The sequence below is a fragment of the Carettochelys insculpta genome, chromosome 3 (genome assembly GCF_033958435.1).
Source record: "Carettochelys insculpta isolate YL-2023 chromosome 3, ASM3395843v1, whole genome shotgun sequence".
Classification (NCBI taxonomy): Eukaryota; Metazoa; Chordata; order Testudines; family Carettochelyidae; genus Carettochelys; species Carettochelys insculpta.
In genome coordinates, this window is record NC_134139.1 from 3,468,848 (window position 1) to 3,495,872 (window position 27,025).

Sequence of the window (27,025 nt, forward strand, 5' to 3'; positions counted from 1 at the left end):
TCCCAGCCCTGCTCCAGCGGGGAGCTCAGTGCAGAGGCTGCTCTAATGCCCCAGTCCCACAGGCCGACGGAGGACGAGGGACCCAGACGTGTGGGGCTCAATGGACTCAGACAAGCCAGGGTTTGGCCACGCAGGCTCCTAGCTCCCAGGCCACAGCGCTAGCTCATGGGCAATGCTGCCTTGCCCTGCTCCGGAGGGCTGGCGTGGGGGCACGATTCCCCCAGTTTGGCATCCCTCGGGAAAGCCCTCAGAACACCCAGTGGGGAGCAAGACCCCACCAAGACTGGATGCCCCGACCACCCCCGGAGCTGCCTCCTCCCAGCCGGAGGGGAAATGTCACAAGACACCAGAACACTTCACCCGCACCCAGGCTGCCCTTTGCTGCCCCCAGCACCTGCGGGGGAAGGCCCTGGCCTGGCAGCTGCTCTGTAACCTCCATGCAGGCGCTGGGCTCCTACCTTCCTCGATCCACTCCACCTTCCGCTTGACGGCACACATCATGGCGTCTGCGCACAGCGCGTAGAGATCCGCACCCGTCAGCTGCGCAGGGCACTGCTCGAGGACCCCGCTAAGACTCACCGAGGAGTCCAGCTTGAACCTGCCAGGCGGGAAATGCCCAGCAGTTAGTGCCACGGGCAGTGGGAGGCTGAACCCAGCCACACGCCTCCAGCAGCTCCCTGGGCAGGCCCCTCGGGGCTCTGCGCTCCCGGCTGTACCACTCCATTGACCAGCTCACTGGCGCCCCACAAGACATGGCTGGCCTGCGCCACAGGTGGGGTCTTGTTCCCACAGGGCGGCTCCCAGAGCCGTTCAGCTCCCTCCGCGGGAAGACCGGGGCCGGCAGCTCTGGCTCCTCCCAGAGGAGAGCTCCCACAGCCATCTACACCAACACAACCCCAACGTCAGCAACCCGCACTCCAGGCTGGGGACCGCAAGGCACAGACTCAGCGTCTCCGAGCAGCTGCGCCGGGCCTGCATGGGAGGAAACAGCAGGGACCATCCACAGGCCAGACGGGGAAACTTAACACCCCTCCAAACAGCCCCCAGAGGCTGGCCTCCATGAGGGGCCCCTCTGCCCTGCTGTCCACCCAGCCACAGGAGCCCACGGGCAAGCCCAGCGCCCCCAGCAGTCAGCAGCTAGGCAGATACTCACTTCCTGGTGATGGCACTCAGCACCTGCAGCTGAGACTCGCGGTCCTCATTTATGCCGACATACACCAGCTTGTCGAACCTGGCAGCGGGGGAAAGAGCCAGTCAAGGCCAACTCCAGCTTCACAAGCCAAGCAGCAGGGGCCAAGCACCAGCAATCAGCCCCTCCTCCCACCACCAGGGTCATGGCACAGAGGGGGCCCTCTGGCATCAGTGTCACCAGCTCCACTCTCCAGCAGAGCTCAGGGGGGTGGAGACAGAGGTGGCTTTACATCACCCAGCTCTCAGCCTGTCCCACTAGCTCCGGCGCTGCGGCAGCAGCCCCCATGGGCTGGGGCCGGCCTAGGCAGCCAGAATCAACATGCACCAGCCCTGCCCTGCGCCCCGCTCCATGCCCATGAAAGGTGAGGAGCAGGAGGCCAGCACAGGCCCTTTGCAGCCGCTGTGCAGAGGCTGGGGAGCCCCCACCAGGGCTCACACCCCAGGCCGATCCTGCTTCCACTATGCTGCCAGCTGAGAACAAAGGCGCAGGAGGACAACAGGAAGTGAATCACCCCCACTGTCCCCACTGTGGGAGCCTCAAAGGCTGCAGTCGGCGGGCCGGGGGGGGGATTGTGCTGCGCGAGGCCCTGCCCCACACAGAGGCCCCAGCATCGCGCAGGGAACGGCCCCGGCAGCATCACACAAGGAACGGCCCCGGCGGCCCCTCGCCCGGCGGCATCGCACCGGGAACGGCCCCGGCGGCCCCTCGCCCCCCGGCATCGCGCGGGGAACGGCCCCGGCGGCCCCTCGCCCCCCGGCATCGCGCGGGGAACGGCCCCGGCGGCCCCTCGCCCCCCGGCATCACGCGGGGAACGGGCCCGGCGGCCCCTCGCCCCCCGGCATCGCGCGGGGAACGGCCCCGGCGGCCCCTCGCCCCCCGGCATCACGCGGGGAACGGGCCCGGCGGCCCCTCGCCCCCCGGCATCGCGCGGGGAACGGGCCCGGCGGCCCCTCGCCCCCCGGCATCGCGCGGGGAACGGCCCCGGCGGCCCCTCGCCCCCCGGCATCGCGCGGGGAACGGCCCCGGCGGCCCCTCGCCCCCCGGCATCGCGCGGGGAACGGGCCCGGCGGCCCCTCGCCCCCCGGCATCGCACAGGGAACGGCCCCTCGCCCCATGGGTCCCCAGACTGAGGCAGGGCCTAGAGAGCTTCTGTTCACATGGAGAAGACCTGTGCCCATGTGTGCCTGCAAAGGGAGCTGCAGGCAGCCTACCTGCCAGGCCGGAGCAGAGCTGGGTCCAGGAGGTCCGGTCTGTTGGTGGCTCCGATCACAAAGACGTCTCTGGTGGAATGAAGCCCGTCGAGCTCTGCTAGCAGCTGGGACACAACCCTAGCCAGGGCCGGGGAGGAACACCAAAGGGGTGAATACGCGGGAGTTACTGGCAAACCCACCCCAAGCTACAAACACCCCTCCTGGATCCATGGACACGTCACAGTGTTCCTGTCACTGCAGTGCCATGGACCCAGCTCAGAGCAAGGCCCGGTGCAGACACACTGCAAGAGCCAGGCCCTGCCCCGAGTCCAGGAAGGTTAAGCAGAGGGAGCGTGGAACCCGAGTCTTTTGACTTCCCCTCCCAACACCTGTCCTGGAGGCCAGGCCTCCCACAGCACAGCTTCAGAGCCACCCCTGAAAGCACTGCCTGCAGGGATGACGCGAGACCCCAGGCCTACCCAATAGGGCACTACATGGGCTCTGGAGCAAGAACACCAGTGCCCTGTGGATAAGGCACATTCCCAGCTCTGCCAGACTCACTGCGAGATCTCAGGCAAGCCCCTTAATCTCCCTAAGCCTCTGTTCCCAACGCTGCCCCGCCCCCAGGCATGTGGGGCGTGCACACAGAAACTGAGAAGTGCTGCTGGGCTCTGGTGACGAGGGCCAGATACAGACAAACACACATGTCTGCGGATCATGTTCCCTACAGAGATGTTTGCAAATCGCAGCTGAGAGCTGGAAGAAAGCCAATGTGCCAATACTTCCAAAGGGTAAACATGAGGACCAGGGTAATTCTAGTCCTGCCCGACACTGACCCTGCACAAGGAGGTGGAGTGGTTGACACAGGAATTGAGTAATAATGAATTAAAGCAGGGAAGGGCTTCATGCAGAATTCATGCCACTCAGCATGGCTTTGCGGAAAACAAACCCTGCAAAACTGACTTGATATCAGCTTTGGAGGAAATAACGGTAATGTTGATGTAATGGAGGCAGACCTCTGTCAGCGGTTTGATTTGGTATCTCAGGACAGTGACATGGACAAACTAGAATGATACACAACTACCACGGCTCACGTTAAATGAATTAAAAGCAGATAGGACTCAAAAATGTAACTGTACATGGGGTCTGATTCCAGGATGGGCGAGTTGCCGGGGGGCCCACAGAGACTGGCTCATGGCCCTGGGCTATGTAATGATTCTACCAGTGACCTGGAAGAAAGTATAAAATTATCATGATAAAATTTGCAGATGGCACAAAATTGGGGCCAGTGATAAAATATGCAGAGGAGGGGTGACTGATTCAGAGGGGTCTGGATTGCTTGGTAAACTGGGGAGTAGCCAATACTAGGCATTCTGAATCAGCTGAACATCAAGGTCTACATCTGGAAACAAAGGACACCGGCCACGCTCCCAGGATGACAAGTACCAGAGGGAGAGCCAGGTTAGTCTGCAGCTGCAGAAACACCGAGAAGTCCTGGGGCACCTCATAAACTAACAGATTTTTTGGAGCATCAGCTTTTGTGGGCGAAAAAAAAATCTGTTAGTCTCTAAGGTGCCCCAGGACTTCTCAGTTGACTCAGGGTACCGTCGACTCTGAAAAAAGAGCTGGGGGTCCGGGCGGATCAGCAGCTGAACAGGAGCTCTCAGTGCCACCGTGGTCAAAGGGGCTCAGGTGCTCCTTGGAATCTCCGGCAGGAGCCAGGAGGTGACTTTACCTCTGTGTTTGGCACTGGTGTGAGCACGGCTGGGACCCTGGGCTCAGTTCTGCCACCCTCTGCTCAGGGAGGATGTTGATAAAAGGGAGAGGGGTCAGAGAAGAGCCACAAGACTGATCCAAGGCCACAAACCCTGCCTGGCAGCGATGGCCCCAGGGTCTCAGTCGACTTAAGCTGAACACAGAGCAAAGGGGGAGCTCATCAGGGCCTGTAAGTATCTCCTTGTGCGACAAATACGTAGCAATGGGCTCTTCAGCCCCAGAGACAAAGGCAGAACGTGGCCCAGCGGTGGGAGGCTGAAGCCAGCCAAGCCCAGCCTGGGCAGAAGGTGTGTATTTACCAGTGAGAGGTACTATTTGGGCACCATTTGCCAAGTGCTGCTGGGGATTTGCCAGCCCTGGCGGTTTTTAAATCCAGATGGGCTCTGCTTCCAAGGCTCTGCTCCAGGGGTTATTCTGGGGCAGGTCTCTGGCCTGTGCTCTGCAGTGGGGCCGACCAGACAATCACAGTGGACGCTGCTGGCCTTGGGATACTCTGCTGTGTCTCTTCTAGCCAGCAGACTTCATTCCTAGGCCCACGGGCACAGCCCAGACCTGGGAAGCTACCCCTCAAGCCAGGGGATGCTTTGTAGGGCTCAGCCCAGCACAGGCCCGCCCCTTTATAGCACTCTGGGCTACACCTCACTGCACACAGCTCAGCCTGGCATGTGCTCCCCTCCAGGCCTCCTGCCGCACCCTGCCGGCTGCCACAACGTGCAGTCAGGCCTGCTGCTGACATGCAAATGGTGCGGTGTGCCTCGCCCAGCAACCCCTGCCGCTTCCCGGCTGAAAGAGGGAAAGGGACAAGAGGGGCTATGAGCTCGGCCGAGAAGGCGGCAGGGGCACAGACCGTGTTTTCAGACACCCCTGCACAGCAGCCTGAACACTGAGGCCTGTCTGGGTCCTACCCTGGAGCAAGAAAACAACCACCAGTGAGGCAGAAATGGCAGAACAGTTGGGAGGAAGGCAGAGAAGCCCATGGTGGTGGGAAGCTGCTCCAGGGCAAACTCCTGAAGTTGGCTCTCTCGTAGTAAGTTCATTAATGGCCTTTCAGTTCATTAACGAGGGGATGGATTGTACCCTCAGCATGTTCACAGGTGACGCTATGCTGGCGGATGGGTAGATATGCTGGAGGGTAGGGATAGGGTCCAGAGTGACCTGGATAAATCGGAGCATTGGGCCAAAAGAAATCTGATGAGGTTCAGCAAGGAGAAGTGCAGAGTCCTGCACTTGGGACGGAAAATTCCCAAGCGCTGTTACAGGCTGAGGACTGACTGGCTAAGTGGCAGTGCAGCAGAAAAGGATCTGGGGATTACAGTGGATGAGAGGCTGGATATGAGTCAACAGCACGCCCTTGTAGCCAAGGAGGCCAATGGCATATTGGGGTGCATTGGGAGAAGCATTTCCAGCAGATCTAGAGACAGCAAGACAGGAGCCACGTAACTAAATGATTTTGTCAGTCTTTAAAGTGCTCCATGACTGCTGGTTTGTTTTGTTAGAACACAGACTGACACAGCCACCTCTCTGTTACAGATCTAGAGAAGTTATTGTTCCTCCATATGCAGCACTGGTGAGGCCACATCCAGAGTACTGCATCCAGTTGTGGGCCCCCATTACAAAAAGGATGTGGATGCACTGGACAGAGTCCAGCAGAGGGCAAAGAAAATGACTAAGGGGCTGAAGCACATGACTTATGAGGAGAGACTGGGGGACTGGGACTATTTAGTCTGAACAGAGTGAGGGGAGACTTGGTAGCCGCCTTCAGCTACCTGAAGGGGGCTCTAGAGGGGATGGAGAGAGGCTGTTCCCAGTTGTGACGGATGACAGAATAGGGAGCAATGGTCTCAAGTTAGAGGGCAGGGGGGTGTATGTTGGATATTAGGAAAAACTATTTCCCCAGGCGGGTGGTGAAGGACTGGAATGTGTTACGGAGAGAGGTGGGGGAATCTCCATCCCTAGCGGTTTTTAAGTCCCGGCTTGACATGGCCCTGGCTGGGATGATTTAGTTGTGGTTGGTCCTGCTTTGGGCAGGGGGCTGGACTCTAAGACCTCCTGAGGTATCTTCCAGCTCTAGGATTCTATGATTCTAAGTGTTTGCCCCACACCCACCACCAGAAGGGCCTGACGGCAGCCAGAGAAGGACTCTTCTGTAGACAGACTAGGACTCCCAGGGAGCAAGTGGGTACCAAGTCCCTGCTGGAAAATGAGCAGACCGGGAGGAGCGGAGAGCCAGGGAGGGAGGAACCGAGGGGAGATTCTGCCACCAAGCCGCACACACTAGGCCCAGAGGAGCCAGCTCAGGTGTGTGGTTCGTACGGCACCGCCCAGGACTCTAATGTAGCTGCCAAAACAAACGGCGCAGCAAGCACTCACCTGTCCATCACGCCACCCGAGTCTCCGCTCCGCCCACGCCTGGGGGCCAAGGAATCCAGTTCATCGAAGAAGACAATGCAGGGAGCAGCTCCCCTGGCTCTGGCAAACACTGGGAGGAGAGACACATGCAGAGCATGGGCGCAGAACAGGCTGTGTGGGGAGAACCGCGCTGCTGGGGAGCCCAGAGTGGGAGGAGCCGTTACACGGGAGAATGGCTGGATTCTGCTTTGCAGGCGCACATTCTTCAGCCCAGATCTTGGCCAGCCCACCAGGGACACGACAGGGAACACCCACAGTTGTCAGGGAGGGAGGGAACAGGGCTTCTATTCCAGGCCCCAGGGACATGAGGCAAGCCCGAGAGCACAAAGAGAAGAGGGCAGCTGGGCAGGGGCCCCCGGGACGGCTACCCACCATCACTGTTATTTAGGAGCTGCCTCGCAGGAGCATCCGACAGCCCAGGGCCACGCTGCGCTAGGCGCTGTGCAAACACAGACAGCCCCTGCCCCAAAGAGCTCACAAGACAGAAGACAGCAGATGGAGACAGGCCGGGAAGCACAAGGCAGCAACGAGGCATGACTGTGCACCCAGCCCAGGCCGGCCCTGGGGCAGGGGTGAGCCATCGCACACGCAGGCAGCGGCCAGTGGGAAGGCTGCAGATGGCAGGCTAGCGTGTGGGCTCGTGTGGGCTGCGCGGGAAGACACGGGAGGGCCAGGGCAGCAGGGGAGGAGGAGCATGGCTGTCGCTGTGCCCCAGCCCCTTCACTCAGCCACTCAGTACAGGGCACAGACAGGCAGGGAAACGGCCACAACCCAGAGGCCTCCGCTTCTGCTGCTGCTGTCCCTGGGCTGGCCCTGCTCTGCGCTTCTCCCCAAACGGGGCAGGGGAGAGGCGCCATCGGGCGCTAATGCCCCACAGAGGGGGGCTCCTTTCACCAGTCCCTCGGCCACCCCCACCCTGCGGTTCATCTACTGGTGGGGTCTTGTCCTTGGGCCGGGCTGCAAGCTCTGCCGCAGCGATTGCCTTCCTGGGACGTCCGGGCACACCCAGTCCCTGGGCCCTGAGCCGGCTCCGGGACTAGGGTCGTGTTAGCACCGTGGCCTCTCTGGCTCCGTTTACCCCATGTGAATTAACAGAGCAGGAAGGTCAGGCGGCTGGGAGTGGGAGCAGGAGCAGGAGCAGGCAGGGAGCTGAGGCGGTGGCGCCTCTCCCCTGCCATGTGGCTTTTGGGGAGAAGCGCAGAGACTGGCGGACAGGCTACACAAGAGCCAGGCTCCAGAGGACCCAGGTGAGGTGCGCTGGGAGTGACGAGAGGGCAGACGGGGACGCAGGGTGTCACACAAAGGGTTTCAGAGCCTGCCGACGGGCGGGAGGCTGAGCCAGCAGGCCCAGGAGACAGAGCAGGTTGGTCTGCCGGCCCCAGCAGCCTCGTCACGGGCAGCAGGTGGGAAGACTTCGGCCCTGCGGCTCATCTGCCCCCTCCCATGCACAGCAGGCTCCCAAGCTGCATGGCCACCTGGCCAGCCACACTGCCAGCGGAGGGGGCTGCCACTCACCTTCACGCACGTTCCCTTCGCTCTGTCCCACGTACATGTTGATGAGCTCCGGCCCCTTCACGCTGCCGGGAAGAGAGCAGGCACCCAGTTAGCCCAGCCCTGCACAGGGAGCCCCACCCTGCCCCGCCCCGCACCTCAGGAAAGTCATGGTGCACTCAGTGGCCACGGCTTTCGCCAGCAGGGTCTTCCCCGTGCCAGGAGGCCCGTAGAGCAGAAGGCCAGAGCGGCGCAGCCCCAAAGCCATCAGCTCTGGGTGCTCCAGGGGCAGCTGGATGGTGTCCAGGATCTCCTTCTTTGCCTCCTGCAGCCCGCCCACGTCCTGCCAGGTGACCGAGGGGATCTGCAGCGAGAGCGACAGCCCGTCACCCCCTCCGGCCCCCGCAACACAACAGCAGGCTTGCTCCAGCTCCCAGCCCCGGGGCTCTGACCGGCAGCTGTGCAAACGGGCCACACTGGTACCCCTCCCGTGCGTGGGTCTGAGCGCCTCCCCTTCTCTCACCCGCTGCCCCCAAACTGGTACCCCTCCCGTGCGTGGGTCTGAGCACCTCCCCTTCTCTCACCCGCTGCCCCCAAACTGGTACCCCTCCCGTGCGTGGGTCTGAGCACCTCCCCTTCTCTCACCCGCTGCCCCCAAACTCCAGGCCAGCAGCTCGGACCCCCCCCACAGCTCCCTGCCCCGTCTTCCCCTGCCGCATGGCCTGACCACCCTCCGCTCCACGCCCCCTTCTCATGGAGTACCTCTCCCTGCTGCACCACCCTCTACTGGCACAGCCCCCCAGGCCTGTCCCCCCGACCCAGCTGCCCTCCCCTGCCCCCCACTTGGGCTCCTCCCACTTGCCGGCCCCGCTGATCCAGCCTCTACCCTGCCAGTGCCTGAGACCCCACCTCCTTCAGCTTCCAACAAGCTCTGTGCTACACGGAGCTCCTCCGCAGGGCTGGGGAACTAACTCGGAGCATCACAGCTAAGCTCATGGGGCACGAGGCTGTTTAGCACACGTGGGACCATGTGGGGAAGCAGCCTCCAGACACTCTCTTCTCCCAGGAGGGAAAAAGTGGGCTACGGATGGTTGCAATAAGCCATAAATCAAGCGTGTCTGCTCAGCCCAGGGCTTTCAGCCTCCAGCAGGGCTGTTACTTTAAGCGCCAGGCCTGTCTTTTGAAGGCGTTGTGCGGACACCCTCGGAGGGGGACCAGGGCAATGGCTCTGCGAAGTGCTCCCCACAGGTGACAGGGTGCCTCTGTCATCATCCTGCGCGAGATCCCCTGAGAGCAAACGCTCTGCAGAGGCCTGGGGCGGAAATCCCAGTGGGGGCACACAATGGGAGAGACCCCCACCAGGCTGCTGCTCATCAGATGCCCTGGCCCTGAGAGCACCTGGGGACGTCTCTCTGCTGAAGCACAGCTTGGCGTGCCAAGGGGAGGGGTGGGGGGAAGCATCGTCCCCCGCTCAGAGGTTCCTACCTTTGGGGCTCTGGCGGCTTGCGAATGTGCCTCCTGCAGCTGGTCCAGGGCAACGTTCAGGTCCTCCAGGAGAACAGGGAACCCAGCCGCACAAAAATCCCTCTCCTCATCCTCGCTCAGCCCCCCTGGGAAACTGGCCAAAGGGAAGGGGAAAATCCAAGGGTGTTCTCTTCACACGCTCAATTCACCGCAAGTAGCACTGCTCGTCCTGCGCTGCCCCCGCCACCTGGCCCCTCCCTGCTAGTCACTGCTCGAGCCTCACTGCCTTAGGCCTAGCACTGTTCTAGCTGCGCACCCACTAGTCACTGCATCTTCCTCTCTGCACCGGCTCAACCTGGGCCTCCCTCACTGCACCAGTCCCATTACTGCACATAATCACTGTATCTTCCTCTCTGTGCCGGCTCAACCTGGGCCTCCCTCACTGCACCAGTACCGTTACTGCACATAATCACTGCATCTTCCTCTCTGCGCCGGCTCAACCTGGGCCTCCCACACTGCACCAATATCATTACTGCATGTAATCACTCTATCTTCCTCTCTGTGCCAGCTCAACCTGGGCCTCCCTCACTGCACCAGTCCCATTACTGCACGTAATCACTGTATCTTCCTCTCCGTGCCGGCTCAACCTGGGCCTCCCACACTGCACCAGTACCATTACTGCACATAATCACTATCTTCCTCTCCGTGCCAGCTCAACCTGGGCCTCCCTCACTGCATCAGTCCCATTACTGCACATAATCACTGTATCTTCCTCTCTGCACCGGCTCAACCTGGGCCTCCCTCACTGCACCAGTACCATTACTGCACGTAATCACTGCATCTTCCTCTCTGCACCGGCTCAACCTGGGCCTCCCTCACTGCACCAGTACTGTTACTGCACGTAACCACTGCATCTTCCTCTCTGTGCCAGCTCAACCTGGGCCTCCCACACTGCACCAATATCGTTACTGCATGTAATCACTGCATCTTCCTCTCTGTGTCGGCTCAACCTGGGCCTGCCTCACTGCACCAGTACCGTTACTGCACGTAATCACTGCATCTTCCTCTCTGTGCCGGCTCAACCTGGGCCTCCCACACTGCACCAATATCATTACTGCATGTAATCACTCTATCTTCCTCTCTGTGCCAGCTCAACCTGGACCTCCCTCACTGCACCAGTCCCATTACTGCACGTAATCACTGTATCTTCCTCTCTGTGCTGGCTCAACCTGGGCCTCCCACACTGCACCAGTCCCATTACTGCACATAATCACTGTATCTTCCTCTCTGTGCCAGCTCAACCTGGGCCTCCCTCACTGCACCAGTACGTTACTGCACATAATCACTGCATCCTCCTCTCTGCGCCAGCTCAACCTGGGCCTCCCTCACTGCACCAGTACCGTTACTGCACGTAATTACTGCATCTTCCTCTCTGCGCCCGCTCAACCTGGGCCTCCCTCACTGCACCAGTACCGTTACTGCACGTAACCACTGCATCTTCCTCTCTGTGCCGGCTCATCCTGGGCCTCCCTCACTGCACCAGCATTGTTACTTCACATAATCACTGCATCCTCCTCTCTGCACCGGCTCAACCATGACCACAAGCACTGCACCAGCACCGATACTGCACATAATCACTGCATCTCTCTCAATGGGCCATCTCAATCACTCCCCCATCACTGCACCAGCCCCCTTACTGCACACCATCACTGCATCACTCTCTCTGCACTGGCTCAACCATGGCCACAAGCACTGCTCCAACCCTGTTGCAGAGGAATCACTGCATTTCACTCATTGGGCCGTCTCAACCACACCTGAAATCTCTGCGCTCACAGCGTTGCTGCACCCCGTCACTGCATCTCCCTCGCTGCACACTGTCCCTGCTGCCTTGTCTCTGCCACGGATTTGCATCCATCACAAACACATTCACTGCACAGCTCCCACAGATAAGAGGACAAAACCGGTAACTTTCCCTCAACGGAATTGGAGCGTTTCATTCCCAAGGATTACGGTGCTGGTCACTAGCAGGCACGCTGCTCACTCATGGACGGTCTCCTCACCTGGAGCTTAAAATCCTGGCGCAAGCCGCCCGGCTGCTTTGGGCCAGCAAAGCACAGAAATCTCCCAGCACAAACCCCTGCGAACACAGAAACGAGCCCCATGTCCAGCGGTGAAGAGCCCCTGTGCCACTGAGGGCAACGGAGCCAAGGGCAGAGTCCTTCTCAGCTGGAGTGGGAAGGTGCCTGCACAGAGGTGCACAGCCTGGCATAGGTACCCACCCCAGCAAGTCGGGGAGCACACATCAGCAGTACACCCGAAGGCAAGTGTGGGTGCACGATTCCACACGGCCTCCATGTGGCGGCCCACAAATGCCCCCTTGGAAAGCTGGCCCCAGAGAGAGCCAATACAGCCCCCCAGTTACTGCAACACCGACGCCGCACAGCTCAAAACCACTAACATTAACAACACAGCAGGCTTCAGGAGTGACACAAACCCAGCCAGGCTGCGCAGCCTGCATGCCACACAGCCAGACTGCAGCGCCTTGACCCGCAGGCCAGCGCGTGGGGGCCCTGCGTGACCGAGCTGCCTGCTTGACAGGGCAGAAAGGCAGCCCCTGCCCACACGCCATGCAGTGTGGGGAGTCTTCTCCTGCAGAGGCTACTCTATTGAGGCTTTCTAGGACTGCCGCCTGGGTTCAATGTAAAGGCTCAAGCTGCTACCATCTCTGCAGCGGCTGTGCTTGCAGCAGGGCAGTCAGCATGGCCTTGTGCCTCCTCCAAAAGCTTTTGCCAGGCTGAGGAGGTGAAAGCAGAGACTGAGCGTGGAAAGGGCTTTGCAGCCTTAACTCCAGCAAGTCCCTGCTCCGCTATGCCCTGAGCGGCGATGCCCACGCTGATGGCTGCAGGACACACCCGCTGGCACAGCTATGGGTTAGCAGCTCCTTGTGCTAAGGGGCCAGGCTGCATTGTGGGACAGACCAAATGGGACAGGAAAGCTGGTGTCGTCTTCCCTGCGAACGGGCAGCTGGCCTAAGGAGGGGAAGAACCAGCCAGTGTGGGGCGACCGAGGGGCCACTCCAAGGAGCTCTGAACAACCTCCTTCACCTAGTCTGCAGCAGGGCCGCGCTTTCCCCACACTGCAGGCAGGCTCACTCACCGCACTTCTCTGCGCCAGCTTGGCCAGGCTCACTTCCTTGCCCAGTGGCAGGCTGGCAGTGAGCGCGCTCAGAATGGCCTTCCGCTGCTCCTCCCCTGGGGCCTGCAGCATCACCTCATGCAGGAAAGCCGTCTGCACATCGGCCAAGACTTGCTGAGGCCTGCAGGTGGTGGCAACCACCAGGACCGGGTAGTCGCTGAGACCCAAACGCACAGGAGAAACAAGAGCCGTCAGGGCCCGAGCAGAGAAGCTGCACACGAACTCCCCTGCCACACGGCTACATCTCCATGCAGAGCTGCTCCGCACACGCAGCCTCTCTGCACTTCAGCAGTCTGTGCAAGAGGCACCTTGCCGTGCAGCACCACTGCAGCTCGGAGCAAAGCCTGGCAGCCCGCCCCACGCGTCCCACCCCGGGCAACCCTGCACGTCTGCCCCACGGCATTTGCAAGCTCACACCACGGAACCCCCTCCCACGACATCACATCTTCCCGCCCTCCGCTCCTGGGCCAGGCCTCAGAGCTCCTGCTACCAGCCTGCCACCCCACAAGTGTCCAGGGCTCCAGCTGACATCCTCCTGCAGCCCCGGCTTTGCCTCATCCCAGATACGCTACGGCCACTCTAAGAGACAGCCCAGGGACCTAGAACAGGAACAGCCTCGGCCCCAGAGACCAAATCTCGTCATCCCCTTGCGGCAGGCTGCTCCGCCGGGGAGCTGCAGAGGCTTTGGGAGTAAACTCAGCAAGCCTGGAAAATCACCCCAAAGACCAATGGGATGTTCTGGGCGTTAGCGCTAGGTGCTGCAGCAGTTGTTCCCCAGACAGGTGCAAGCCACACCTAGATTCACCATCTCTGTCCAGGAGGAGGCATCTTAGGGTTGCAATGACTCTGGAGTCCTCTCCCAGGCCATCTCGGTCTCGTCCCAGGAGCTCTATGTCCTTCAGCAGGAGCACACAGGGCCGAAAAAGCTCAGCCCGAGCAAAGGCAGACTGGAGCTTCGTCTCCGTAGCACCACTCGTATCTCCGCACAGACTGACACAGTCCACCTGCCGGAAGCCAACCGAGAACACAGAGGTGGTGGGGGCTGCTCCGTGGGGAGAGGGGAGTACACCCGGAGGCGCGGACAGAGAAGCAAAGCAGGTAAGAAATTCCCCGCAAGGAGCTGGCAGAGCTGGGTGCTCACAGAGTAAGTCACAGACCAGCACCAGGGAGAAGACACAGCAGCTGGGCACTGAGGCCAAGGCAGAAGGCATACGACGGGGCTCAGGCTGGCCACACCTGGGAGAGCTGTGGAGGCGGCACAGGAACATGGGAGCTGTGAGGGGCCAAAGGAAGCCCAGAGAAAAAGACATCTGGAGCCCTTTGACCAACTCACCCCAGCAGGTCTGGGGGCAGAAGAAGGAGCAGGCAGGACAGACAAGCGGTGCATGGAGGCCCAGTGCTGACTGAACAGCAAACACTGAAAGCAGGGAGGGAAGGAAAACGAGTGATCTTGCTGGGCGACTCCCTAGCAGAAAACACAGCTGGAGAGTAGCAGAGGCGGTGTGTGCCAGAAGAGCCCAGCAGCCACGCAGAACACTGGACATTTCCACCCACTGCACGCCCGGGAACAGTGGGGTAAGGGAGGGGCACTCATCGGATCTCCTGCGACATGGGAAAGAACTGAAAATGGAGGCTGGCGCAGGCAACCCTCTCAGCCACCTTCCCATGCCCTGTGTGCCTGAGCCTGCTGTGGTGTCCAGGGCAGGGCAGCCATTCACCTTCCATGGGCCAGGCAGTCTCCAGTTACCTAGCTGGGGCTCAAGCCTGGGCTCAGAGCTAACAGACTGCAGCTCAGAGTGTGGGCAGGCTGCAGGAGGGAGGGAGCTTCCACTTGCCAAGTGTGACCTGCCTGGGGTATTTCCCACTTCAAGAGAACACCGGCTGCACTGGGAGAGATGAGGCGGCGGAGGGAACGCTGCGGAGGAGCAGTTCCTACTATAAATGAGCCTGGTTACGGCCTCACGGGTGTCACAGAGTCCCAGCCAGTGACTCTGAACTGGAGTGGCTGTGTAAAGAGTTGCATTCCCTCTAGGAGCGGGGGAGTGACTGAGCCAGCGGTGCACACTGGGGCCGTGATGGAGGTGCTAGTGATGGGAGACTGATCCCGCTGCCCACAGCAGCTGCCTGTGAGTGCCCGGTTCCATGGGTGCCTCCCAGCACTATGTTCTATGGGGCTGGGAGCGAGAGCTCTGCAGCTGCATCTGGCTTTGGCTCAGTCTGCAGAGCCCTGGCCCCAGCTCTCCTGACCTTTGTTTGTGCAGAAGTGTGTGCACGGGTGGGGGGGGATGACGCACGGACACATACACGCTTCCTGGCTGGGCGAGTGTCCTGCCCTTCTTCCACGGGTCACCCCTCTTTACCGGAGTGTCAGCCCATAACTCAAGGCCTAACATCAATCATACTTCAGGGGCTCCTTTACCTGCACATCTGCTAATATAATATGTGCCATCATCTGCCAGCAATGCCCCACTGCAATTTACAGTGGCCAAACTGGACAGTCTCTACATAAAAGAATAAATGGACATAAATCAGCCATCAGGAACAATAACATGCTCAAACTTGTAGGAGAACACTGCAATCTCCCTGGACACTCAGTAGCAGATTTAAAAGTTGCAGTCCTACAACAAAAAATATCAGAAAAAGAAATCTCTGAGCTGCAATTCTTTTGCAAATTTGACTCCATCCACCAAGGATTGAACAGAGACTGGGAGTGGCTGGCCCCTTACAAAAGCAGTTTCTCTGCTCTGGAAGTTCACACCTCCACATTAGACTCTGACAATGGGCCATATCCCCTCCCCCACAACCGATCTGACTTGTTTTTTCTTCTCTCTTGATCTATACTACTGATAATGGGCCATTTCCACTCTGAATGACTAGACCTTGATACCTCTGGCCCTCCCTTTTACTGGGACCCCACTTTTTAAATACTCCTCTGAACCACTCCCCACTCCTGCATCTGATGAAGCGGGTCTTTGCCCAGGAAAGCTTATGGTCCAAAATATCTGTTACTCTATATGGTGCTCCAGGACTTCTTGTTATTCCACCACAGTTACCAGGGCGCTGTACCTCCAGCGCCTCACAGCCAAAAGCAGCATCCATCTTCTGCACAGGGAAGTAGCAAAGCTGTATGAAATCAGGGATTTGCTTTACTTCTGAACGAACAACCGCCTTTTGTTCACAGGCTGAACGTTCCAAAGCGTCTAACACGGAGAATCTCCTGTAGCACCACAACGTACCAACTAACGTGGCCAAAGAAAATCTGTAATGTTCTGAAGGCGAAGGAGGATTACATGCCAACCCGAGAACACTGGCTTTGAGCAAGTACCACTGGTCAGCCCAGGAAAAAGTAATAAGGAACCCTCCCAAGAATGGGAAGAGCTTAAACCTGAAGAGAAACACCCCCATCTTCAAAAACTAAGGAGAGAGTTTTCCCCATATTAAGGATCTACAGCTACTGAAGGAAAAAACCCTAACCCCACTTAAATGGAAGGGATCTGAACTGAACAGGAACAGAAGTTGAGGGTGGCCGCCCAGGAACACAGGAGGGGAACACTAAGAAATCAGGTTCAGGCAACGGACACCTGTCATTAGAAAAAGGAATTCATCTGCTCTGAACATGTAAAACCGGAGGTTGCGTCTGTGTGTTGAGTCCCTGGGTGACTGTCCGTGTCTCCCTGACCACGTCACCTTCATATCAGCAAGTTACGGTACACGACATTAACTGGCCCTTCCTTTTCACCCCAAGCAGGCTCTGCTGTGCAAACTGCCTGGACAGTGCATGCACCAAAGTGAGCTGAGAACTGGGGCAGGTTTACTTCCTCTGGGTGCGGGGCTGGGGAATCGTGTGGGTGTCTGGCGGGAGAGAACTCGGGGAGGATGGACTGGAGGCGATTCAGGGCAGGCCTGGCTGCTGAGGTCAGCTGCAGAGGGTAACGGGGCTGGTGACAGCCCGGGTGAGACCTTGTGCTTGTGGCCTGGCTACTGACTCATGGCTGCACAGCACAAGGCCCCCCAGGGGAAGGGGTGACAGACAGTTGGGAGTGACCCCAAAAGATGAGACAGGCCCAAATGCTGAGAAGACCCAGCTGGGACAGGAGCACAAAGGGAACAGGCCCAGGCGAGCAGGAGGCTGCACGGGGGCAGGAGCACAAAGGGAAGATGCCCAGGCGAGCAGGAGGCTGCAAGGGAACAGGAGCACAAAGGGAAGATGCCCAGGCGAGCAGAAGGCTGCAAGGAGCGAGGGAATTTGGCTCAAGACAGGCGGAAGTGGAAAGGCCTAGAGCGGCAGACGTCCCGTCAGCCCATGCGGGGCTGTGGAGAAGGGCCTGAAGAAAGACCTGGGTCGGACAAAGCTCAGGAGGCAGAGAGGAATCAGAGGGAGCTGCTGGCCATGGGGACCTGGGCCAGGAACTCAGAAGAGGAGGGCTTAGGCCTGTTGTCAGGCCTGTTGTCAGCCTGTTGTCAGGCTTAGGCCTGTTGTCAGCCTGTTGTCAGGCTCCCTCCTGACAACAGAGGAGGTGGTGTGGAAAGACCCTGACACAAAGGGGAGGACAGTCAAGACCGGAGCTGGGGCTGCAGGGACAAGCCACGGGAGGGGGTCCTCCACACCACAGGGCAGGGCCCCCTGCCAAGGCAAAGGTGCATGTTCACTTCAGACTCATGTACTAGACTCTGTTTACCCCGGGAGAAGAGGGATTCAGGGAGCCCTGGGCTGAGGGCTGGCACAAGGCCAACCATGCAGGGAGCAGTGAGATCAGGGCAGGAGGGGGTCACACTAGAGGAAAGAGGCAATGCTATGCCCGACCCAGCCACAAGGAGACACACCAGCGGGGACTCCTCTCATCTACACCCAGGCTGCAAGGGACACACTGCCCAGCCGCAGGGTTCTCCCCTGGCAGCTGACAACCCACCCCTGCCTTTTCAACCACAGAGGACCCCGCTGGTCTCAGGGCCCAGCAAATCGGCCGTGTCACTGGGGTTGGAGCCTGGGAGTCGCCTCTTCACAGCTGATATCTTGGCCAACTGTCTCTGGAAGGCTTGAAGGCCGCCCTCTCCCTGGCCTGTAGCTTTGCTTCTCTGCCTGTTTCTCCAACCACCCCCACAAAACTGAACCGAGATGTTCCGGCATCCCAACGACCAACCCAGGTCCACACAGCGTCGGAGAACAGTGAGGCCACGTTCCTAACGTTAGCCCAGCCGAACCCCAGGGTGCACCTGGACACACCAGCTCTGCCATTTCCCCTGCGTGAGGGGAACTTCCCATAGTTGGGGCTGCTTCGCTTCCCGTCAGCTGGGCAAAGCAGCTGTCTTGGAGCCAGGGTCTGGCCCAAACGCTTTCAGGGCACTGAACAGGTGCGGGTGATCTGGAACCACACAGCACATTTGTTCCCAGCTCCCAAGGAGAGCAGCTCGGGAATTAGCCATCCCAGTGGCTGACAGAGTCCTGGACAAGGCTGCTCCAAGGCTGGGAAATGGAACAGACCAAAGTTCCGAGGGCGAGGCCATTTGGAGGTGGGGGAAAAGATCGCGTGCTTTGTAAGCTGGGCAGAGTTTGTTTTAAACACCTCAAGCCCCGTACCTGAGAAGCAGCTTGGCCCAGGCACGTCAGGCTTTGCCAATAACCTTCAGCTGCCGATGGGAGGGAGGGAGGGGGTCACGCTTTGAAGAGCACAGACCCTTCTGAGAGAAGTATGTCCCAGTGCCTGTAATGCCGCAGCAGCTGCGCTTTGCTGGGCACTTGGGTTGGTGACAATGCCCTGGTTTACACGTGGATGGGGAGCTGTGTCTAGCCAGGTACATGTGCGGCCCCATCACCACAAGCATCTGAGCTGGGAGAACTGTGTGGGGGTCCACAAGGGAGGGGGCGAAGACAGAAGGTTCAGGCACCGAGAGTTTGGAACAGGAGCTTTTACTAATACAAACCCCAACATGCATCCCAGTGGCACACCAAACTCAGCCCTACGACAACGGAAACTGTGCTGTAGTCTCGGCTCCAGAGACGAAGAGGGGCCAGGGGCTGGGTGCACATCCCTGGAGCAGGGGTAGGGCACCAGGGAGCCAGACTGTGCAAGGAACAGGGAGAGGGGAGGGAACGTGGGCGGAGCTGCTAGGAGAAAGGGAACGGAAAAGCAGTGGCTCTTTGGTCTTATGTCACTCGCTCATTCGCAGCTCTGGGCCTGTGTTGGAGAAAGCTCCTGGAATTCTCTGCATGCAGCCAGCCCCCAAACTGACTGACCCCCAAATGCAACCCACCTAAAGAATTACCTGGAACAAGTGGAGATTGAGACAGCTACATGCAGCTCTGACAGCTGTCATCTTCCCCGCACCACTGGGCCCAGCCAGCAGAACACTGCCCGGTGCACAGAGCGCAGTCCCTCTGAAACAGAAAGGGAGTGACCCTCATCACCGTGCAGTGCGTGAGCCCCGCTCACTCCTTGGCACACATGGCCACTGCAGGAAGACTCCAGCCCCAAAGACTCTGCTCCGACCCAGCACCTCTCCAAGCTGAAACCCCGGAAACACTGGGATCCAGCCGCCTGCAGTGCCAGCCAAAGACAACCACTGGCCTGAGCAATGCAGCAGACTGGAAGCCAGCCCAGCACACAAACCAGCTCCGCATAACGGAGCACTTCCTCCCAGCGGAGGGCAGCCCCCAGCACAAGGCAGCTGTGTCACACTGAGACCTTACCTGCCAGTCAGGTGAGGCCGCAGAGCATCACACAGCTGCTTCACCGCATCCGTGAGCCCAGAGGGGGACAGGCTGCTCCAGAAAGCATGGCCGTGGCGGCGTGGGGAAGATGGCACAGGGCTGTTTGTTGAACCTGTCTGCAAGGCAGGAAATAACCCTTTCCAGCTACACCACACAAGGGGCATTCTCTCAAGCCACCCAGAGTCACCCACAGCACCCATCCTGGAAGCAGAGCCAGGAGCCACTGCCCTCGCCATCCAGTGTACCTCAGCAACGGGATCTGATCCATATAGAACTCCTGTACTCCCCTCGGCCACTAGCCGACACCTTACCAGATAGAGAGATGTGTTCTGGGTGTCGGCCAAGTATCCCAAAGGCTGCTCTCCTTCCACTGCTCCTACGATCCTCTTCACCTTGAAGTGCAGCTCCGGCCAGCTGAGGGAAGAGAAAGAGCCTGAAGGCCAGCAGCCGAGGCCTCTGAAGCAGAGTGAGCTTTTCAGCATCAAGAGGCCCCCTGGTTTCACACATAACAAACCTGCACAGCAGGGGACACTAGGGAACTGTGTCCTTTCCCCTCCCAGCTGGCAGAAGCAGAGAAGTGTCTGTCCTGAAGTATTCAGTAGTATTTTGAGCCTTGTGCATATTCAGTTGCTTAATAAACTCGCTGCCTCTCAGAGGATTAGGTCAGTGTAAGTACATCACTCATGGTGTGGCTGTTTCACACCCGAGTGGCATGCCTATGCCAATGCCAGTAGTGTAGATGAGAGGTAAGAGATCAGTCACTGTTAGGATGCATGCTTTTGGCATTAAAAACAAATAAAGATGCGTTTGTTTCGTTCACATCGTAAAACAGTGTCGTTTTAGCTAGTCTGAAAAACACTCCACTGCACACGCTCAGACAATCAACCGCCTGTAGTCAGAACCACCTTCTCCACACAGACCTACATATGTGCTAAGTCAGTGAAAACTGTGGTAAACCTACACTCGAGACAGAGATCACGATGAACAAAAAGATTTTAAAAGGTTGTCACCTATTAAACATCAGTGCTATCTGTATACAGTTATTGGAATTTGTTTTACCTGTGGGAGAACTGTTGTGATGCTCTGAGTCAAAACGAAATCCACTTTTATATTTTGAAACAGCAGACATAAAACTAAACTAACAGAAACGAATGCAGCTGTTCGTGGGGGGCTCAGTCTAACATTTGATGGGAGCACTATTTACCCGTTTCTAAGGTAAAAGTCACATCAAACTTCATCCTAAAGCAGATATAAAGCTTTCAAATGAGGTATGATGTACATATGTATTGAGGGAATACATTTAAACAACCAGTCTGGTGGTATCTGCCACCTAGCTAGATAAACTAAACCAAAAAAGGCCTTCTTACAGCAGAATAAGAATGTCCACACAGGGAAACAGACCAGCAGAGCTAGAGAGGCTTAAATTCACACCATAGCCTATATCATTATAACAGTCCCAGATCTCTGCATACCTAAGAAATCTCTCAGAATTTCCTTCCAAGAACGCAGGATGTCCAGCTGTTGGAATACACAGGATATCACCCTCCTGGACTAACCTGCAACAAAGCAATAGCCACAGTGAATAATCAGCTCTCTCAGGATGTGCAGTCACCCACACATCTAGCACATTAGACCAATGAGAAACAGCCAATTAGCAGCACTACCTTTAGCTGAGAAAGGAGCAAAAAGCCACTCAAACCTGTCAAGCGTGCTCTGAAAGCTGAGACAACTGGTGTAAAACACCAGATTTAGCACCCCAATGTTCCTGGGTGGACAGCAAGCGGCTGGATGCATCCAGTATGTGGAATGCAGCTTTACCACACATGGGCTACGTCTACACGTGAAGCCTACATCGAAATAGCTTATTTCGATGTAGCAACATCGAAATAGGCTATTTTGATGAATAACGTCTACACGTCCTCCAGGGCTGGCAATGTCGATGTTCAACTTCAACGTTGCGCAGCACCACATCGAAATAGGCGCTGCGAGGGAACGTCTACATGCCAAAGTAGCACACATCGAAATAAGGGTGCCAGGCACAGCTGCAGACAGGGTCACAGGGCGGACTCAACAGCAAGCCGCTCCCTTAAAGGGCCCCTCCCAGACACAGTTGCACTATACAACACAAGATACACAGAGCCGACAACTGGTTGCAGACCCTGTGCCTGCAGCATGGATCCCCAGCTGCCGCAAAAGCAGCCAGAAGCCCTGGGCTAAGGGCTGCTGCCCATGGTGACCATAGAGCCCCGTAGGGGCTGGAGAGAGAGCATCTCTCAACCCCCCAGCTGATGGCCACCATGGAGGACCTGGCAATTTCGACGTTGCGGGACGCGGATCGTCTACACGGTCCCTACTTCGACGTTGAACGTCGAAGTAGGGCGCTATTCCGATCCCCTCATGAGGTTAGCGACTTCGACTTCGACTTCGCGTGTAGCCGCGACGGGCGCTATTTCGAAGTTAGTGCCGCTACTTCGAAGTAGCGTGCACGTGTAGACACAGCTATGAAGAATTTAGGGTGGAAATAAAGATATCGTTGGAATTTTAAGAACAGGTTAAAAAACATACGTGAAGGGTGATCTAGCAAGGGGAACAGCATTTCACAGACAAAGGGAGAGCTCCCACCCTCATGAGATTACAGCCAACACAGATCCTACCATATGGCACAATGGCAAAGTTAGGGATCAGGGTGAGGAGGGGAAAAGGAGCATAATGTGAAAGAAAGCACAGAAGAGCTCATGAGAGCTGTTGCATGGGAGCAGCAAAGAGCGAAATGTTGTGAGAGAGTTCTCTAGCTGTAGAGAGAGACTATCAAGACCTGTGCTGTTCTACATATTCAGAAGCAATCTGGAAAAGAGAGTGAACAGCAAAGTGGCAAATTCTACAGATAATACAAAATTACTCAAGATAGTTACACCCAAAAGTGACTGCAGAGAGCTACAAAGGGATCTCACAATGCTGGATGACGGGGCAATGAATTGCAGACAAAATTCATTGTTGATATGTGCAAAGTAACACACAGTGAAAAACACAGTCCCAACTAGACACACAAGATGAAAGGTCTTAATTAGCTGATACCCCTCAAGGAAGATATAGGAGTCACTGTGGATAGTTCGCTGAAAAATCTGCTCAATGTGCTATGACTGTCAAAAACCAAATGTTAGAAACCAAAAAGAAAAATATAACAGGGCAGAAAACATCACAATGCCACAATGCAAATCTGTGGTGCACCCATACACTGAACGCTGCGCTTACTGCTAATCACCCCATCTCACAAAAGAGATTAGGACAGGAAAGAACTCTGAGAAGGGCAATGAACCCATCAGGGACAGAGAACGGAGTCCATATGTGAAACTGAAAAGGCTGGGACTGTTCAGCTTAAAAGAGGAACAACTGAAGGTGAACACATACCAGGGCTATAGAGTCGTGACTGGTGTGGAGCATGCGAATATGGAAGCGTTATTTACCCCTTGGCGTAACACACGAACTGAAGTCATGTGATGAAAATAGCAGGCAGCAGACTTCAAATACAATAAGGTGGTACTTTTTCATACAAAGCACAGTCAACCCGAAGACAGGCTGTGTCATTTGTTCCTCTTCCTCTTCTAAGCTGAACAGGCTATCAGGCTAGACAGACCATTGGTCTGACCCGTATGGCTGTTCTTAGAACAAACACTGCTACTCCGTGAATTAAAATTAAGCTTAATATTGGTCTCATGATGGGTACCCAGAATGAAAATGTTTGGGAAGGGTCAGCAACAAAAGGTTATACCTGCAAAAGAGCCCTTAGCTTCACTGAAGACTGTTATCCGGTTCCCATGCCATTTTCTTTGCTCAAGACCTGACATGCCCAAGCCTTTTTCAACCTTTCCTCACAGCTAAGACTTTTAATCAGTTTTGTTGCTCTTGTCTAGATTCTCTCCAGAATGTCCCTGAAGCGTGACGCCCAGAACTGGACACAGGACTCCAGCTATGGCCTCACAGTGCCAAGCCGAGCAGGACACAGATCTCCCTTGCCCGACAGGCGACACTCCAGTATAAGAGAGTACCCAGGTACAATGGGAAGAGATTGGGGCAGCTTGGCACAAGTCGGGGGGTAACCGGGGGGAGGTAGGGCAGGCAGCTCAGTGGTGGAAATCAGCTTTCAGTACTTGCCCCCCCAGGATACTCTGCTGAGTTAAGCAGACAGCACAGTGGGATGTTCTCAATATTCCCAGGTTAGTTTGTGATCATTTTCAGTGAATCTTAATAGGTTTAGTCAACAGCGCACTAGGTTCTTTGGAGGTGCCCTGCTCGCTGTGTACTTAAGCAGCAGTGAAGCATGGCTCCAACATGCTCCCTTCTTTCTAAAGCAACTAAAAAGACAGAAATAACATGTCAGCTTTACCAAAAGGCTGACCTGGGAGTTTGGAAGTGTTGGTGGAGAATGTTGTCATAGGCTCCTCTGGTGCTGTAGGCTGGTGAGGAGACAATCTCTATGTGCAGCTCCTTTGCAAAGGGCGGTATGGATAGCAAGGACCGACTTCCTTTCGTCTCTTCCCCACTGGGAGTGTCCCCATACCTCTAAAAAGGAAGTCATGACCCCACTGAGTCTTAATGGTGCTGGTACATCACTAGGAAGTTGTGACCCACTTAACCTCAACTTCCAGATGGCAACAACCTACAGTGCATTCACGCCAAGCGCCTTTCCCCACACGCTGCTGAAACACTGCTCCTCTCTCTCCATCCAAGGGGAGGAAGGCCACAGCAACCCCGTCCCAAGGCAGCCAGAGGTGGTGCCAGTGATGGAGCTCCCGCCCAGTCTGAGGGACGCATCAACTAAAGCTGTGCCATTAGCCGCTCTCCACTGTCACTGCCACACCCACCTTACCAAGGGCTCCCCTGGGGAGCCAGCCCCCAACCCATTCCTGAACCCACTGCCGGTACCTGACCTTCCTCCTAAAAACTCCTCCACCAGCATAAACCCAGGCAGCGTTCCCGCCACCCAACCAAAGCTTCTCCCGGGCCGGGCCGGGCCGGGCCCCTCCAGAGCCCTACCTGGATGAGCAGGTGGCTCCCGCCGAGGGGGTCGCAGGCCAGGTTGAAGGCCAGCGCGGCCGGGATGACGGCCGTGCCCTCCGGCAGTTCCCGCGCCTCCTGCGGGAAGTCCCAGCGCGGCTGCAGGGCCAGCACGGCCGCCAGGTGCGCCCCGCCGGGCCCGGGGCAGCCACCCCCCGGCGCGCCAGCCCGGCTCAGCCGCACCCACTCGCCCTGGAAGAGGCCGAGGCCGCGCAGGCAGCGCCGGCTCACCCACAGCGCCGCGCCCGCCCCGGCCCCCGGCTCGGCCGCCAGCCCCCAGGGCGCCGGCTCCCCGCGCAGCGCCCGCAGCCGGGCCTGGGCCCCCGCCGCCCCCGCGAACCGGGATACCAGCGGCGGCGGCCCCGGGCCCGGCGGGGGCGCGCCCCGCTCTGGCCGCAGCTCCGGCCCCGGCCCGCCCAGCTGCGCCCAGCCCAGGACCGGCGGCCGCCGCACCGGCCACAGCGCCACCCGCCGCCCCGCGGCCAGCCCCAGGCGCCGCCGCCAGCCGCCGCGCAGCCACAGCTCGGCCCCGCCCGGCCCGCCCGCCACCAGCGCCGCGCTCAGCAGCGCCGGCTGCGCCCCGGCCCGGCCCGCGGGCCGCACCGCCAGCACCAGCGGCCCGCCCGCCCCGCGCAGCCGCGCCGCCAGCGGGGCCGGGGCCAGCAGCACGGCCGCCCCCGGGGGCAGCTCCGCGGGCAGGGCCTCCAGGGGCCGCACCACCGCCTGCGCCATAGAGCCGGGCGGCGCGGAGCGGAGCGGCGCCTCTACCAGCCAGAGCCAGAGCCAGCGCCCCCGCCAGCCAGGACCATGGAGAGCGAGCGCAGAGCGGCGCCTATCATAGAGAGTGAGTGCAGAGCGGCACTTCTACCATCGACAGCGACCGCAGAGCGACGCGCCTAGCATAGAGAATGACTGCAGAGCGGCGCTTCTACCATCGAGAGCGAGCGCGCAGCCACGCGCCTACCATAGAGAGTAAGTGCAGAGCGGCACTTCTACCATAGAGAGCGAGCGCAGAGCGACTCGCCTAGCATAGAGAATGAGTGCAGAGCGGCGCTTCCACCATCGAGAGCGAGCGCGGAGCCACGCGCCTACCATAGAGAGTGAGTGCGTTAAGGCACCTCTAAAAGAGCGCGAGCCTCTCCACCGTCAGGGGCGAGCACAGGGCGCCGGGCCGGAGCCAGGAACATGGAAAGAGCGCGCGCGGGGCAGCTCGAGGCACTACAAAGAACAAGAGCGCAGCGCCCCACGAGGTCCAGGACCATGGAGAGCGAAGGCCCAGCATGGACGGAGCATGCGCAGTGCAGCGCGGGGGAGGGGCAACTGGGCCGTTGCGCGCTCTGTTTGGCTCTGCGGGGGGCGTGGCCCGTTTGACGTCGACTGCAGCGGGCGGCTCGAGGCCCACGAGCTTTGGCGCCCCGGGGGGGTGGGTAGGACGTGACGGGGAGCGTTGGCCGTGGCGACGGGGCAGAGCACGCAGCAGGAAGTGACGTTAGCTTCTGGAAGGTTCTGGCCGGAAGTCCGGCCGTTTGGGCGCCAGGGCAACATCTTGCCCTCTATGTGGTGCGTGGTGCTAGGGGTGACCCGAGCCGAGCCGAGCGGGACGGGGGTGAGGAAGAGGAAGAGGCAAAAACTCGGTTGAACGGGCGTCACCGCGCCCCGCCAGCCCCGCCAAGGGCGAGTCGGGCCCCGGAGGCCCAGGCGAGGGCGGCGATGGAGCGCACAGCTTAAGCCACAGGCGGTTGTCCGGGGCCGGAGTGAGCAGCGCAGTGTAGGGCCCGCTGTGGTCCCTGCCGTGCCAGCTGCTCTGCCACGCGTGCCCATAGATCACTTATCTTGTCAGAGGGGTTCCTGTCACCAGTGCTGTACCCGCCCGGCCCTGGACCGGCCCAGCGTCCTTCTGTGACAGTGGGACTGGGCTGGCGGTAGGGGCAAGAACCTGTCAACCCTGCAAGGGAGAGCTGGGAAGCTGTAGGTGGAAATCTGGTGTGTCCACCAGCAGTGCCATCACTGGACCGAACTGTATCAGCCACACCACCAGGGCTCCTATACCTGCACACCCAGTAATGTGATATGTGGCAGCAGTGCCCCTCTTCCATGTACATTGGCCAACCTGGACAGACTCTGTAAGAAATATATGGCGCTATACCAGTGCAACGTGACGGAGCTACATCAGAATCATTTGCAATGAACACCGGAGTCAAACAAGGGTACGTTCTTGCCCTGGCCCTCTTCGGCATATTTCTCTCGGTTCTACTAAATTGCGCATTTCAAAACTCATGCGGCGATGTATTTTTCCACACAAGATTAGATGGCTTTCCTTACAAGTTGGCAAGACTCAAGGCCAAAACTAAGGTCAGGAAAGTCCTCATCAGGGAACTCTTCTTTGCAGAGGATGCAACTCTCATAGCGCAAAGTGAAGACGCGCTACAGTCACTGATGGATTCTCTCTCCAAAGCCTGCAACTTCTTTTCCTGTGACATAAGCGTGGGAAAAAAAAAGTGTTATATTCACTCCAGGTATACCTCAGCGACGCAGTGTCATTCT

At 58.3% G+C, this 27,025-nt stretch overlaps 1 protein-coding gene across 1 annotated transcript in view; it reads right to left on the reverse strand.

The window, feature by feature from the left end:
• Positions 1-25,569, reverse strand: part of PEX6 (peroxisomal biogenesis factor 6) — a 28,300-nt gene extending 2,731 nt beyond the window's left edge. Inside the window, exons 1-16 of the mRNA XM_074989237.1 lie at positions 24,461-25,569; positions 23,823-23,986; positions 20,899-20,982; positions 19,738-19,840; positions 19,406-19,542; positions 18,982-19,093; positions 13,513-13,721; positions 12,679-12,874; positions 11,583-11,659; positions 9,544-9,676; positions 8,217-8,422; positions 8,083-8,144; positions 6,529-6,637; positions 2,404-2,520; positions 1,154-1,231; positions 459-598 (exon numbers count right to left, since the gene is read on the reverse strand). Of these exons, the coding sequence (XP_074845338.1) occupies positions 459-598; positions 1,154-1,231; positions 2,404-2,520; positions 6,529-6,637; positions 8,083-8,144; positions 8,217-8,422; positions 9,544-9,676; positions 11,583-11,659; positions 12,679-12,874; positions 13,513-13,721; positions 18,982-19,093; positions 19,406-19,542; positions 19,738-19,840; positions 20,899-20,982; positions 23,823-23,986; positions 24,461-25,213 (2,680 nt within the window). The 5' untranslated portion in view covers positions 25,214-25,569. The remainder of the gene's footprint in view (positions 1-458; positions 599-1,153; positions 1,232-2,403; positions 2,521-6,528; positions 6,638-8,082; positions 8,145-8,216; positions 8,423-9,543; positions 9,677-11,582; positions 11,660-12,678; positions 12,875-13,512; positions 13,722-18,981; positions 19,094-19,405; positions 19,543-19,737; positions 19,841-20,898; positions 20,983-23,822; positions 23,987-24,460) is intronic.
• Positions 25,570-27,025: the final 1,456 nt, after the last annotated feature.